The sequence below is a fragment of the Danio aesculapii genome, chromosome 5, assembly GCF_903798145.1.
Source record: "Danio aesculapii chromosome 5, fDanAes4.1, whole genome shotgun sequence".
Taxonomy (NCBI): Eukaryota; Metazoa; Chordata; class Actinopteri; order Cypriniformes; family Danionidae; genus Danio; species Danio aesculapii.
The window spans coordinates 63,974,359-63,991,402 of record NC_079439.1 but is presented as its reverse complement, the minus strand read 5'-3'; the positions used below and the strand labels follow the sequence as shown (position 1 = coordinate 63,991,402).

The 17,044-nt window shown below is 37.5% G+C and overlaps 1 protein-coding gene across 1 annotated transcript in view; it reads left to right on the top strand.

Moving 5' to 3' along the window:
• The first annotated feature begins 802 nt into the window (after positions 1-802).
• The window catches only part of tlcd3a (TLC domain containing 3A), a 43,500-nt gene continuing 27,258 nt past the window's right edge, over positions 803-17,044 (top strand). The window contains exon 1 of the mRNA XM_056458668.1: positions 803-1,280. Coding sequence (XP_056314643.1) covers positions 1,159-1,280 — 122 coding nt within the window. The 5' untranslated portion in view covers positions 803-1,158. The remainder of the gene's footprint in view (positions 1,281-17,044) is intronic.

Below are 17,044 nucleotides of genomic sequence, written 5' to 3'. Positions count from 1 at the left end.
TTAGCATACCCAATCCACCTATGGCGCATATCTTTGGACTTGTGGGGGAAACCAGAGCACATGCAAACTCCACACAGAAACGCCGACTGACCCAGACGAGGTTCAAACCAGCGACCTTCTAGTTGTGAGGTGACAGTGCTACCCACTGTGTCACCGCGTCGCCTATATATATAAATAGTATATAGTATTTTTCTAAATGCATAGAAAAAGCCAGTTAGTCAGAATAAATTCCACCAAATATTAAGTTCAATTTTTTGTATGGTGTTTTTTTTAAAAAGGAAAATAACATCTCTAAAAATACGTCTTATTTTTTATTTCTTTTTATATTTATTCATGCATTTCTTTAAGACTAACACTATGCGTGTCTGATTGTTGAAATATTCCTTTATGGTTTACTTTGTACTTAAATTTGTTTTATACAAAATAATGAAAATATATATTTGTATATAAATGTATCTGAAAATTGGAAAAGTTTGTAACTAGGCCTGAATAATTATGCACGGCTGATAAAACTAATAAAAATAACTAAATAGGTTAAAAAACTATTAAAAATAAAAAGGAATTGGTTCATTCTCGCATGAGCATGTATTTATTGAACATGTATGTTTTATTTATTTATTTATTTATTTATTTATTTATTTATTTATTTATTTATTTATTTATTTATTTATTTATGCACGCATGAACGCATTAATGAATTTTACACCGCTCTAATCGAATCAGTTTTGCAATCCGGTTCAAAAGACTCGTTAGAAAAGATCCGACTCCAAAGATACGACTCGGATATTGCTGTTCTCAACTCTAAACCCGCTCAGGAATGAGTAGCAGCGGATACGCGGCCGTTAACAACAACTATTTCAGTCGTTACTGTGCACGTTATGCATGCAATTTCGTCCTACCGAAAAGCACGCTAAAGTGGCTCGTCAGTTCATTTGGAGTATCATGTAACAGGACACTGGCTGGCCCCGGCTTGTGAAGCAGGAGCGAAGAGCAATCAATCCCCGGACACCTCCACCGTTATTCGGTGTGTGTTGAGTCCAGCGAGCGCTGCTGAGGCAGGGGAACCGCTGCTCTAATGCTGCCCTGACCGCACCGGCTATTTTCACGCGGTATCTTGTTTTCGTCCGAACACCAGATCAGGTTTTATTGCGGGACAAGATGTTGCAAGTGCTTGTTTGCGGCGTTGTGGTCTTCCCCGGTCTCTTCTTCACTTTTAGAAAAGTGCTTCCGTCCATTTTCAAGCGGTGGACAGATGCCGACGTCGTGCTGGTCAGCGAGAGGTGAGTTTGGTGACAGTTGAGCGGGTCTGAAAGGCCACAGAGCTCTGTATGCTAGTTTACCGCTGCCTGGTAGTGAAACCACTCACACCCAGCCGGTCTGAACAGTCAGAATGTAGTTTGCATATTTCAGTACAGCATTCACTACTGTTTTGCTTCTGTGGTAGATTTTAACAGCTTGATGGAAATGATTAGCTGGTGAATTTTTGAGTTTGCATCTTTCCTTTAGCAGGGACCCCAAACTGGCTCTCAGCCTAACCAGGGACATCCCAGTATATGTTGTTTTGAAGTATAGTTATTTTAAGGCCTTGAATAAGATCAGAAATGTATGTTACACACACTGCAATGATTAATGTCTAGTATTTTTGTTTAGATCTAAACATTTAAATAAAGGTATATTTACTTGAGATGCAAAATGAAGATACTTGTCTCTGAAAAACTGGTTTAGGTTCTTTGGTGAGACACAATATGTTTCTTTTATGGCGTCACTGTGAAAACATCATTTTGGACCCTTCATTTTAGATTGTGTGGAGGTAGAAAAGTGCTTTTAAACCAAAAAGAAAAAAAAAAATGAAATCTGTAACCACACAGCAGTTCATCAGTAACTTACTGTAAATCAATTACAGCAAAAATACTGTGTTTACATTTACAGCACAACTTATCTTGCTGTATATGTGTTTTCAGAATTGTATGTATATATTTACTGTAAAATATACAGTTATTTTCACAAAGCAGCATCTTGATGGAAATGATTAGCTGGTGAAACTTTTGAGTGTGAATCTTTCCCTTTAACAGAGACCCCAAACTGGCTCTCAGCCAAACCAGGGACCCCAGTATACATTGTTTTCCGGTATAGTTATTTTAAGGCCTTATATAAGACCAGAAATGGATTAAATGTTACATACACTGCAATGATTAATGTCTAGTATTTTAGTTTAGATCTAAACATATTTAAATGAAAGTATACTAGTTTACTAGAGATTCTAAATGAAGATACTTGTTTCTAAAAAAACTGGTTTAGGTTCTATGGTGAGACAAAATATGTTTCTTTTATTGCGTCACTGTGAAAACACCGTTATTTTAGAGAGTGTGGAGGATGAAACCTGCTTTGAAACCAAAAGAAAAAAATGAAATCTGTAACAACACTGTAACAGTTTACTGTATAATCTACAGTAAATTACTGGCAGCAGTTCATCAGTAACTTACTGTAAATCAATTACAGCAAAAATACTGTATTTACATTTACAGCACCATTTATCTTGCTGTATATGCATTTACAGACGTGTATATATATATATATATATATATATATATATATATATATATATATATATATATATATATATATATATATATTCTGTAAAAATACAGTAGGTTTCACAAAGCAACAGCTTGATGGAAATGATTAGCTGGTGAATGTTTGAATTTGCATCTTTCCCTTTCACAGAGACCTCAAACTGGCTCTCAGCCAAACCAGGGACCCCAGTATACATTGTTTTCCAGTATAGTTATTTTAAGGCCCTAAATAAGACCATACATTTATTAAATGTTACATACACCGCATTTCCCAGTGATGGGCTGCATCTGGATTAAGAACATATGCTGGATAAGTTGGTGGTTCACTATGCTGTGGCGACCCCAGATTAATAAAGGGACTAAGCCAAAAGGAAAATGAATGAATGAACAGACACCGCAATGGTCAATGTCTAGTATTTTTGTTTGGATCTAAACATATTTAAATGAAGGTATATTTACTAGATATGCAAATTAAGATATTTGTTTCTGAAAAACTGCTTTAGGTTCTTAGGTTCTTGTGACAAAAGCGTTCTTTTATGGCGTCACTGTGAAAACACCTTTATTTGTGTGGAGGATGAAACGTGCATTTAAACCAATAAGAAGATATTTGAAACAATGAAATCTGTAACCACACTGTTAACAATCTCCTGTAGAATCTGCAGCATTTCACCAGTAATTTACTGTAAATCAATTACAGCAAAATACCGTATGTACATTTACAGCACCATTTATCTTGCTGTGTATGTATTTACAGAATTGTATGTATAGCTTTACTGTGAAATATACAGTAACTTTCATGAAGCAACTTTAAAATACAGTAACCTACTGCCCTACAGTAAAATACAGTTCATATCACAGTTAAATACTGTGTAATTTACTAAAATTATTAACAGTATATCGACTTCCATACTAGGAAAAAACAATACTATGGAAGCCATTGTTTACATGTTTCCAACATTCAAAATAACCTGTAGAAAATAAACTCAAACACGTTTGTAACAAGTGAAGGGTGATTAAACGATGACAGAATTTTTGGGTGAACTATCTCTTTAATCTTGCTTTCTTGAGCTTTTTGGCAGATAATAACCACTTTTCCCTCACAGAAAACGAAACTCGTCTCATGTAATTCTGCTTCTCAAGCAAATATGTTTAGATTTTAGTATCTCTAGACGTTTGACCTTGAAAAGAAGACAGAAATACTGATTGTAAGATGGCGTGACAGTTTTTTGCAGTATAATCGGAAAGTACGGTAAAAGTTTATTTTCTGTATTCTACTGTTTGAGAACAGAGTGATCCAAAACTAAATACCAAGTTGCATTTTAAAAGTGTTTGCTTGCTTATACAAAGTCATTTTCTGCTGTAAGTTTTTATTTGGAGAACATGTTGACCTGTTGTGTTGCTTTCAGATTACTAATTATACTTTTTATTGTCACTTATTCCTAAAAATGCTTTTAAAAAGTCTTAAATTCCTTCTTAAAACATGCAGAAACGGTATATATGATGTTTATTTATATTAAGGTTATTTAGATATACAGTGCAGTGTTTCCTCTAGGATTTTTTCCAGCTGTGGCGGCAGGCCTTTTTACACAGATCTACCAACTACCTGTGGCGTTATTTCAATGACAAATGCCGTGAGCGCAGTTTTACAAGATCGCATTCGCATTTATGTAATAGCCTACAAGTATGCAAATCTCTTTGCTTGCGTGCCGATTTCCTCTGCTCGAGCACAAACTTCTTGCACGCCCCCTCAAATATACGCTGCTCAATTGCAGATCTTCTTTTGCGCTCTTAACTAAACGCTGCTGAAGTGCGATTTAGAGCGTTTATGTAACAAGTATGTCTCCATTATTTATTTGATTTGCAAGGAATATTTATGAATGTCTCCAATAGACCTACAGAGCGGTATTAATGCGTCCTGAAGTAAAGTGAAACAGCTATTCGTCGTGTTTGCTGGCCTCACGCATCATGCACCTGTCAGTAAGCACGTAACCTTAAAAGGTAAACAAATGACGCACAGCACTACTACTGTTACAGAAAAGTTTACGCTGTTGTAATTCACTTACCTTTTAATACGATTTGGTGCGATTATCAACCGCTATTAAAAAAAACACGACTGAATGTGTTGAATGAGAAGCTGTAATGTAGCCGTGGCGGGATCAATTTTGGTGTGGCACCCCGCCATGGAAGAATTAATGTAGCGGAAACCATGCAGTGGTCCCGGTTTACCTTTCGCGGCCTCACAGTTTTGTGGATTTTTTGTGCAATTTTTTTTTTACAGTGCATTGTTTTCTGCGTCCTGATTGGCTGTAGACCATTGTCAATCAATCTCCTCTGTGTCTCCTGTACAGTACAGAATGTGTTCAGCTTGCCAAATTAGCACAAATCTTCGATCGCTAGCAGTTGCAAAGGATGTGAAAAGGGTTGTAAATGTCCACAGCAAGACTATCGTAAAGTGGGTCGCACACAAGATGCACTTCACCACGCAGCACCATGCATTTTACATTTGTAAACATGGGTTATATCAGGGTAAACACACTGGCGCTGCAAGTCTTAGGCTGTCTGCGGTGCCCAGCTACAACTCAGGACACTGTTCATATTTCTGCCGTGCCACAGAGTGTCATCTGAATAATTTCATTTTAAAAACATGCGAATGTCTGTGTCCGGTGTCTGTTACTTCCAACTGTCATGTGTGCGGCACATCCGGTGTGTGCGACCCCCTTGAGGATGGAGTCTGCTTTAGTTTTGTGGATCAGTGACTGCAGGAAAAAGAACATTACACTGGATGCCACCATTATCCACACAAAAGCTAAAAAGCTTCATGAACCTTTTGCAATGAATGTTTGTATCTGACAACAGGTTTGGATCTTTGATTTCATTCTATAATACTGGACTTTTTTTTCTACAAAAGTTTGACTTTGAGAGTGTTTAAACAAGAGAGAAAAGTGTGAAAATATTAATGCCTGTCTGAGAAAGGTGTATAAAGTGTGTAGTGAGGGCTTTTACAGCCTTAAAACATCTATAATAATTGAAAAAAAAAGTGGACTACTTTAACGGATTTCGACTATTGAGGGTTATTTTTAGAACGTAACTCCTACGAATAAAGAGGGATCACTGTATGTCCAGGATGTCCTTAGAATCTTTGGGCACTTGTTTTAAAGGTCTCATGAAGAAAATTCTAATTCAATGTTTGACGAAATCTCAACAGTAGTGTAGCACCTGCCCTTTCTATAAAACAGCCAATAGCATTTTGTTTCATCATCGCTCAGCCAGTGAGAGTGGTTGAGCTCAAGCTCTTTGAAGCTGCGGTCACACTGGGCTTTTCCTCCCATAGACATCCATTCATATGCACGCGAATGCGTCAGACCGGAAACGCAAGGTCATGCGTCAAGTTACTGCGGTGCAAAGTTCAAGCTTGGTGAACTCTGACCTGCGAAATCGCATCACTTGACTGCGTGAGACCCATCGAGGATCAAAACAGGACCTCTCTGGACCGAAATTTAAAACATGGAGCAATCGCTCGCTTTTTTAATGTCTAATCATCTTGCTTAATCCAGCCCCTTTACGCAGTGCTGTACGACAGAATTTCGCACACACAAAGCCCAGTGTGACCGCAGCTTAAATGTGAAGCGTCTTGAAGGGGGCGGGGCTTGTCAGATACCAGAGCGCATTTGATTGGTCACAGTTTGATGAGAAACTAAGGTACGAGGTGACGTGACTAAAACCGTTGATCCATTTAAGCGGAGGTGACAAACTACAAGCTTTACATGTTTATATCAGTTTTATATCTTCTAATCGCAAATTTTGTCACTGTTTTGGCGCACACAAGATTATAGATATCCTAAAAACGAACAATACTGATACTAACATCTGAAAAGCTTCATTGTAGTTTCATGGGACCTTTAAAACCCTGGCCCTGTTGTGCAGATTTGTTGTGACTGATGTTGCTAAATGTTGTGGCTAGTGTATTGAGAAGCTCAATAATGTTTATAATCGGACTAAGTTCTGCTCCTGTTATCCTGTGATATGTTCAGCTGATCTCATGGCCTTAATCACACCCTGGTTAATTCAGGCATGGAGAACGAGCACGGATGGACCAACTTTTGTACAGTCTTCTCCTAGACTTTCACTGAATATAAAATGTGTTTAATAATCTAAATTGACCTGCTGAAGTCTAATAGCGCCAATTGACAGTGGTAATAAAATCAGCATACATCAGTCTGTAAATAGTAGATGTTCTTAAACTTAGGGTCTGCATTTGTTTTAACTTGTAAACGAAAGAGGGGGAGTCTTTATCTGTGGTCATCCATACATTCACGCTAGTGCAGATAAGCAGTTTCAGTTCATTTCTGGGTGGGTTCAGAATAAATTGTCATTTAGTTTCGTGCTCTCATTAGATTATATAATGCCCAAAGTGCATGTGGGTCAAAGACGAAAGAGAAAACCCTTATTATTCTGTACATTAGAATGCATGTTTTTAATTTGATAAATAATGACAGTCATACTTTTTAACCATGATTTGCAGAAAATGTCATTCAGTGTAACAATATACCAAAAATTATGTTTGGCATATTTAGAAAAAATTTATATTTATGGCATTCATTCATTTTCCTTTGGCTTAGTCACTTATTTATAAGGGGTCACCACAGTGGAATGAACTGCCAACTATTCGGGCATTTTTTTTTTTGTTTTTTTTACGCAGTGGATGCCCTTTCAGCCACAACTCAGTACTGGGAAACACCCATACACTCTCATATTCACACAGACACTCATACACAACGGCTAATTTAGTTAATCCAATTCACGTATACTGCATGTATTTGGACCCGGAGGAAACCCACGGTTTGGATAGGTCAAGATTTTAAAATCACCAAAAATTTCTGTAATACCCTTCCTAAGATATGTGTAGGATTTTTTATTCGTTTTTTTTTTGTTTTGTTTTTAGGATAACAAAAAGATGCCGTTTTAAGATGTAAATAATTCTGTGTTTTATAAACTAATGCAGAAGTCAATGATTCATTTGAATTATTTAGCCTGACATGTTTACTGTTTAAAAATATTATAAATGTTTCTCAAATTAAAATAAATTGTATTCAATGGGGAAGAAAGTTTTAGTTTTTTACCCAGACATTTAGAAATATATATTTTAGAGCTGGAATCACGATACTATGAAACTGTGATGTTTTTTTTTAAATAAAATACATTTTTTAAATAAAGTTTTACATGTTTGTCAACAAGAATCTTAAAAAAATAAGTATTAAATAGTATAACATTTTGACATTTTATTTGAAACTCTTCATTTGCATTAAATATGCTCTTTATGTTTATACTTTTTTTTTTGGTACATTATATTTGATGCGGAGACCAAAATATGACATCCAATCTTTGACCCATATCATTCATTCATTCATTCACTCATTCATACACACACACACACACACACACACACACACACACACACACACACACACACACACACACGCACACACACACACACACACACACACGCACACACACACACACACAACGATTAATTTATCCAATTCACCTATAGCGCCTGTCTTTGGACTGTGGGGGAAACCGGAGCACCCAGAGGAAACCCACACCAACACGGGGAGAACATGCAAACTCCACACAGAAATGCCAACTGACCCAGCCGGGGCTCGAACTAGCGACCTTATTGCTGTGAGGCGTGTTAACCACTGAGCCACTGTGCCACCCGACCCAAACAGTACACTCTAAAAAATGCTGTGTTGTTTTAACCTAGTTTTTCCAACCATTGGTTTAATTTTTTTCCAATTAAATTTAAATGACACTTTTAACCCAAAATGTTGGGTTTGTCCATATTTGACCCAAGGTTACAACAACCCAGCATTTTTTAAGAGTGTGCACAATAAAATTGTGCTTGCTCAGTTTGGCATGTCCCTTTGGACTGTGAGGGAAACCGGAGCACTCGGAGAAAACCCATGTGAACACGGGGAGAACATGCAAACTCCACACAGAAATGCCAACTGGCCCAGCCAGGACTCGAACCAGCGACCTTCTTGCTGTGAGGCGACAGTGCCTTGCACTTGCAGTGCCACCACTTTCACTTTTCCCATTTTCACACTTCATCTGAATTGTTGTTTCCAATGAAAAACAGTTCAACTAAATCCCTCTTTTCTCATTATGTTTTCTCCCTTCTTTTTATTTTCCACCCTCCATTTTGCAGTGTTTTATGAGATAAATAGTTTTCAGTGTTGTTTTGTTTTCTGACTGGTGTGTATAATGGAGGTCAGATGCCATTATGGCTAAGCCATGCAACGTTTAGCTCCAGTGTTGACCTTTTCATTGACTTCCTGTTGTGCTAGATTCTCCCAACCCAATGCGACTGTCAATGATTAAAAGTCAAACACCAGAAATGGTGATGTTTCAGCATAAAATTATGCTTAGTCACAACAGAGCCCTTGGTTCTTCACGTACGTTTTCTTCCAAAACAACACCAACATATGGACACTCAGCAAAAAGGTTAGAGAAATGGCTATTTTTATCTTTTCACAGACGGTTTGAGGAATCTAAGATAAAAAAAAAAACAAATGCTAAGGAAATCAATAGCTGATCAATGAGAAAACACAACTGCTGCATCACCGACGTGAGTTTGTTCTCTGCCCTGGTGTTTCAGAATGATTATAGATTACATAGAACTGAGTGTTAGCCTCTTGTCAGACTTAGCCTGCAGTGTCCTGTTTCTTGAGATGTTGTGCTCTCAATAAGAGTTATTGATTGACCACCATGATGGTGAGGAGGATAATGTTCAGCCACATTGGTTAACACATGATGAACGGACATGTAGTTTGATATTTGATGGTCATTCGAGGATGTGCAGACTTTGTGAATGATGTTAAAGGAGTGATAATGAAGTGACGCAGACTTCTGTCTTTTACGCTGATGTGTTGATTCAATCAGTTGTGTGTGTGTGTGCGTGTGTACATGTTAGAATGAGGCAACAGTCTGAATCACTCAGTTTAATGGGCATTTATCTGGCCATCCGGACTGTAATGAAACCAGCTCATTGGTTTACAGTTCCATCAATCAGTCAAAAACATAATTCAACAACAATGTTGGTAAAAGTAGCAACATATAACGTTAACACATGTATAATGTACATCTAAAAAACAAACAATGAAGAGCCTGTGAACTGGTTTGTGCAAGTGCAATTTCATGACGCACAAGTTTGGCATTTTGTCTTTAGTAAGGCTATACCTCCACACCCCAATGCTGATGTTTTTTTTTCAGCAGATTCAAAATGTTTAGCGTCCATATAGGGCTGCACGATTAATCGGAAAAAGATCACGATCTCGATTCGACCCTACACACGATCTTAATTCAGCTTTTCTACAATTCAGCCAATTATATTTTCAAGGTCAGGAGAGAAGCAAGGCAGGCGCACAAGTCTTCACAGCAACATTGACACCTTCAAATGGCGTTAAACGTGTCACATACTGTATTTATAAGGTATAATTCACCATAAAATGTCATTTCTGTCTTCATGTAATGATGTATTCGCGGCCGCAGAACCTCCGAGATTACCTCCGAGAACGCACGCATGACGCCTACTTTAGTGAACACAACCTGCATAGGCTGTGAATAACAGGTAAAAATAACGTTCAGTTTGTTGCACAGAGCGATCGTTTGTGGGCCGTGCGGGAGGTTTGATTCGCATGGTAAAGTCTAGATCGGATATGCAGCCGGCCGGAAGTGCGAAATGCACATTAATAAAGCAGCATTTTTTTATGACACCGTATAACAATAATTGATATTTTTACAGTACTGTGACGGTTGGGTTTAGGGTTGGGGTGGGAGTAGGCATTAAAAACTTATTTACATAGCGTTGTGCATGAAAATAAATGTTTACTGTGTCAGTATAAAAACACTAGCCTGTATATAATGTTGAATATAATGCAAGAAGCAATCTGATAATGACAAAATTCAAATTTTATCAGTGAAAACAAATGGTCTAATAATGTTGTCAAAAACAAGCACATGTCTTAAACATAATTAATCAACTTTATAATTATGTATAGGTATATTCTGATGTCATCATTTTTACTGAGAATTAACAAACGGGACATATTGAAAGTCCGTTCAAGTCCACCATAATGACTGTACAAAATTTAGCATTTTACATTTACATTTAGTCATTTAGCAGATGCTTTTATCCAAAGCGACTTACAAATGAGGACAAGGAAGCAATTTACACAACTATAAGAGCAGCAGTGAGTAAGTGCTGTAGACAAGTTTCAGGTGTGTAAAGTCTAAGAAGCAAAGCAATAGTAAAGTTTTTTTTTTTTTTTTTTTTTTTTTTTTTTTTTTTGGAGAGAGTACAGTTAGTGGTATAGCCAGAGAGGCAGTTACAGATTAGGAAGGAAAGTGGAGACTAAATAGTTGAGTTTTTAGTCGTTTCTTGAAGACAGTAGACCTACACATAGACCTAATAATATCATTGTTGTTTTACCATATGTTTGAGAATTAACATTAATGATAGTCTACAAATATTTTATATTCAAAATATTCAAATATGCATTTTATTATATTTTAGGAAAAAAAAAAATCATGATTCACATTTTTGCCAGAATTGTGCAGCCTTACGTCCACACACACATTGTTTTAAGAAATGACTGTGTCCACGTGGATATGGGAAAACTGTTCTAAATGGTGTAATACAGATGCCACACACTTGTATCTGGCATTGTAAACAAACAGAGTTGCAGGATACGCTAAAATAAAGCAATGAGCATGTGCGTGAATTCTTCTTCAGTGCGATAAGTACTGAAAAACACACGATGATGATGGTAAATGTGTGTGTATAGGGGAGAGAAAGTAATACTTTTCATTCATTCATTTTCTTTTCTGCTTAGTCCCTTTATTAATCTGGGGTAGCCACAATGGAATGAACCGCCAACTTATCCAACTTATGTTTTACGCAGTGGATACCCTTACAGCTGCAACCCATCACTGGGAAACATCCATATACACTTATTAACACACATACACTACGGCAGGACAATTTAGCTTAGCTAATTCACCAACAGCATGTCTTTGGACTGTGGGAGAAAGCGGAGCACCCGGAGGAAACCCACGCCAACAGACCCAGCCGAGGCTCAAACCAGCGATGTTCTTGCTATGAGGCAATCGTGCCACCCATTGCGCCACTGTGACGTCCTAATATTTTTCAGAAAAACCTAATTTTAAAAGAGAATGTTTTTAGCAAAAGAATATATTTTTGCTGTGGTCACTAACTCACAAGACGGCTTTATCAAAATCAGCTGCTATTTTATATCAGTGTGGAAGAACTCTAATATAACTTTATTTTAAACAAAAGTATATTGCACATTGTTACTTTTGACCCCATAGGGAGGGACGAAAGTAAAACACAGGTAGGTCAAAAGTAACAACAATATTTGCTAGATTTACTGGCTTAATCTTGTTTATTTTAAAAATATCTGACTATGTCCTAAATTTCAGCTCCATCAAGTGTTTCAAAAGCAATCCAACAATGCAAAATGTTAATTTTCTATAATTTCATTGGCAATATGCATTAATTTTATAAAACACATGAGTCTTAACACTTTAAACTTTAATATGGAAGTGAAAAATAAGGTATGGCTATTAGCAGTGGAACATAAATAACAGTGTTACTTTTGTCTCCACAGGAACTCTTGCCATTTAAACCTGATTTACTTTTAAACTGAAAAACTCAGTCATTGCAAACATAAGGATGTGTTATTGCACTAAATAACCTGTAGATTGATCATTAAGGCTGATTTATAATTCTGCGTCAAGCGCATGCGTATGCTCTGGCGCAGCCTTCACGTAGTTGCAGAATCCTCGCCATGGCTGATGCGTACCTCTCAAAAAATGTAATGTATGTCGCAACAATGCATAGTGCAAGCTCTGTGATTGGTCGGCTTTGTAGCGCTGACGAGTGTGAGCGGTGCTGAGAGCTGCAAGCCCGATAGAGTGATTGTTTACAAGCGTCAAGTCCTGTGAAGGTGCTCCAATTGGAAACTTTAGTTTTGCGTTCACCTTATGATTCAATTTTTGCACATCTACCGGCTCCCGCCTCTGAATGTGCCAAGTTTTAGATACTTATACAGTAAGGTCAGGGGTGCCCAAACTTAGTCCTGGAAGGCTGGTGTCCTGCAGAGTTTAGTTCCAACTCCAGTTAGACACACCTGAATAAGCTAATCAAGCTCTTTCGAGGTATACTAGAAACATCCTGGCAGGTGTGTTGAAGGAAGATTGAGCTAAACTATGCAGGACATCGACCATCCAGGACCGAGTTCGGGCACCCCCAGGATCCGGCACCTCTGAAATCTGATCCAGCTTCTCATTTTACCGATCCTGCACCCCCACCCCGCCCTTCACTTTCGTCCATGCTTTTTAATGCGCTCACTTAACCCCACCCCTTACCCTACCTGTCACAGTGACGTCACTCACTCCATTGATTGCATTGTGTCTGACATTGCATCGCTGAGTGATGCAATCTAAGCTTGCATCATAAAGGCTGCATCCAGATACTATTGGTCCGCAACCAAACCCCCCCCCCCCCCCCCCCCCCCCCTCACCCTCCCGTCTTAGATTTCGTCCGCGACGCCTCTCCCTCCTTTGATTACATGCCGGATCCATTACTCCGATCTGTTCCGGGACCTCGCAATTTACAAATTAAGCACTGGGCACCCCTAATTAAGGTAGTATTCCGAAAAAAACAAACACCTTTGAAGAAACTCAACACAGAGGAACATAAAACCTCACTGTTAGCTAGCGTTTCGGAAGTGTTATTGCAGAGCAACACAAACAGCACGCTGAAGTATAAATGCACGATTACATGCAAGGCAGGCGCCATGGGTCATGCCAATCACTCGACACAGAAGTATATATCAGCTTTTGGGGTGACGCATGAAAAGAGAAACACAACTTGTAATGAGGAAAAAAGAACCGCTACGAAAATACTTTCTGCACATAAAAACTGAAATTTGGAGCTAACTGCAGGACACTGTGCTGAAATCAGCTGATATTTGGTAGCTCCATCAAGGGTTGCATGCTGAATGTGCTGTAAAAGCCTGGAAATCAAATGTTGTCTGGTCTTCCAGAAAATCGCTTTGTTTCATCTCATGTTACTGTCGTCCCCGCTCTCCCCTTCATAAAAATATGTCTAGATGTTAATGCATCTCCACTGGTGATAGTTGATAAAGTATTTACAATTTTCTGCTGATCCTAAAAGGTTGAATGTTTTGTAGTCCAGGCAGGACATGTTTTTCAGAGTCGTTTAGCTGAAAATTCTAATTGGGAATGATGTGGTGACTGAAAATATTTAACAGTCTGTTGCTTTAGCAATGCAAACATGATTTTTAAATACAATCAACAGGGGTGCCCTGCAGGATGGAGGCGACCCTTGCTTTTGGAGAATTTTTGTTCTGACTTTAATCAAACCCAGATGAAGCACAGCTGGGGTTTTTTTGTGTTATAGTGTTAGAATTAAAAACAGTGACAGATTGCTAGATAAATTTAAGAGAGGAATCACAGTGCACATGTCTGTTCAGTCAATGTCTAACATGAACTGTTTTGTTTGTATGAAGGTACCTTTTAATGAACCACTCAAGCTTTTACTGGTTTGCGTGACTCTTATGTCGAATGTAAACCAGATATTGTTCTCAAATACGACTGATTTCAAATAGCCTGGTGTAAAGTGGCCTTAAAATAGATGCCTTTCAATTGGATGGTCATAGTAATTGGATAGATGTACAGGTGATCATTTAGGGATTACAGGGCCTGCTTCTACTTGGTATTACCATGTGCTTTTAGTGATCTGTTTGTTATGAATGGTCTACAGAATACAGTGCACTCAAAAGTATACTCGTATGGCTTGATAATGTTCTGACTACTAAACCACTAAAGTCATATGGTCTGCTTTGAGGGTGTTTTTCTGTAACTTGCTGAATGAGGGATCTTTCAGATTTCACCAAAAGTCTCTTAATTTGTGTTCCGGAGATGAACGAATGTCTTGTGGGTTTGGAACGACATGAAGGTTGTGATAAAAAAACCTATTAGGAAATTAATAACAGAGTTGTTATTCTTGGGTGAACACTTTAATGTAAACAAATCTTGCTTTGAACACTCTTAGACCATTCCTTACTTTATTAATAATTATTTTATGTTCAAGTTTTACTTGGAATTGGACGCAACTAGAGTATGACTTTTTGTAAAACGCAATCTGCTAAAACGTCACGCTTCTGTTAAAAAGTAAGCTCAGAATTGATTCAAGTGAGAATCTGTGCATTGTAAAAATCTTAGAATATTTTTTAGCGAGTAAATCAATTTGCTTTAGTATTTGATGCCTTTATTTTATTGGTGTATAATAAACTATCTAAAAGAGGAGTTCAACAGTCAATCTGACACGTTTTGGTCTTCAAATGCATGTCTGCGGACTTTGCTTTAGGAGTATTCATAAAGAAGTGTTTCGGAAACTATGTAAAACATGAGTTCGACAAACAGTTGGATACATTTTGGTCATCAAATATGAGCTTCATGAAAAAAGCCAAAGAGTAAATCAATTTGCTTCAGAAGTATTTGTCGCCTATATTTTATTGGTGTTTAATAAACTGTTTGTAAAACTTGAGTTCAACAAACAACTGGATACTGCTTTGGTTCTCGAGTGTGGCTTTTATGAAGAAAACCAGTGAGTAAATTGATTTGCTCAGAAGTATTTTTGGCCTATATTTTATTGGTGTTTAATAAACAATGTAAAACATGAGTCTCGACAAACAATCTGACTCATTTTGCTCTTTAAATGCATGCCTGCAGGATTCATGAAGAAAGCCATTGAGTAAATCAATTTGCTTCAGAAGTATTTGTCGCCTATATTTTATCTGTGTTTAATAAACTGTGTAAAACATGACTTCGACAAAGAATTTGATACGTTTTGGTCTTCAAATATGGGCTTTATGAAGAAAGCCAAAGAGTAAATCGATTTGCTTCAGAAGTATTTATGGCCTATATTTTTTGGTGTTTAATAAACGGTATGTAAAACATGAGTTCGACAAACAGTTTGATACATTTTGGTCTTCAAATATGAGCTTTATAAAGTAAGTCAACGAGTAAATCAATTTACCTCATAAATTTGTCGCCTTTATTTTATTGGTGCTTAATAAATTGTTTGCAAAACATGATAACGACAAAGAACTGGATACGCTTTGGTCTTCAAATGTGGCTTTTATGAAGAAAGTCAGCGAGTAAATTGATTTGCTTCAGAAGTATTTGTCGCCTATGTTTTATCAGTGTTTAATAGACGGTATTTAAAACAAGAGTTCGACACACAACTGGATACTTTTTGGTCTTCAAATAGGATCTTTATAAAGTAAGCCAATGGGTGAATCAATTTGCCTTATAAATTTGTCTCCTATATTTTTATTAGTGTTTAATAAATGGTTTGTAATACACGAGTTACCAGTTAACTGGATATGTTTTGGTATTCAAATGTGGCTTTTATGAAGAAAGTCAGCGAGTAAATTGATTTGCTCCAGAAGTATTTGTGGCCTATATTTTATTAGTGTTAAATAACATGTAAAATGTAAGTTTGACAAAAATTTGACACATTTTGGTCTTTAAATGCATGCCTGCGAGCTTCATGAAGAAAACCAGTGAGTAAATCAATTTGCTTCAGAAGTATTTGTCTGTCGCTAATATTTTATTGGTGTTTCATAAACCGTGTAAAACGTGAGTTCGACAAACAATTTGATACATTTTGGTCTTCAAATATTGGCTTTATAAAGTAAGCCAACGCGTAAATCAATTAGCTTCAGAAGTATTTGTCGCCTATATTTTATTAGTGCTTAATAACCTGTAAAACATGAGTCTCGACAAACAACTGGATGTTTTTTGGTCTTTGAATGTGGCTTTTATGAAGAAAACCAGCGAGTAAGTCAATTTGCTTCAGAAGAATTTGTAGCCTATATTTTATTAGTGTTCAATAAACCATATACAACATAAGTTTGACAAACAATTTGATACATTATGGTCTTCAAATGCATGCCTGCGGTCTTCATGAAGAAAGCCAGCAAGTAAATCGATTTGCTTCAGAAGTATTTGTGGCGTTACAGTCCTGACACCTTATTTGCCAGGAGCATGATTCAGCACTCGTTTACCACTTTCTATCTGCGATATTCAGATATATAAGAAAGTGTGTCATGCCCGCCACCCCCAAAGCTATACACAGACCAAGCACTTTCTTCTCCTCCCTTTTCCTCTCTGCCTGCTTGCTGTAAGAGGAAAACGGAGAGAGAAAGGGGGAATACAAAGAGTGGATTGTGTGCAGTGGGTCTTGTGACAGTATTCAGGCAGCAAGGGTTCAGTACAGAAGCGATGTGTGGAGCAGAGCTCAGTGCGTGTGTGTGTGTGTGTTTGTGGAGGGAGCAGAGCGCTTATCTACTGGCCAA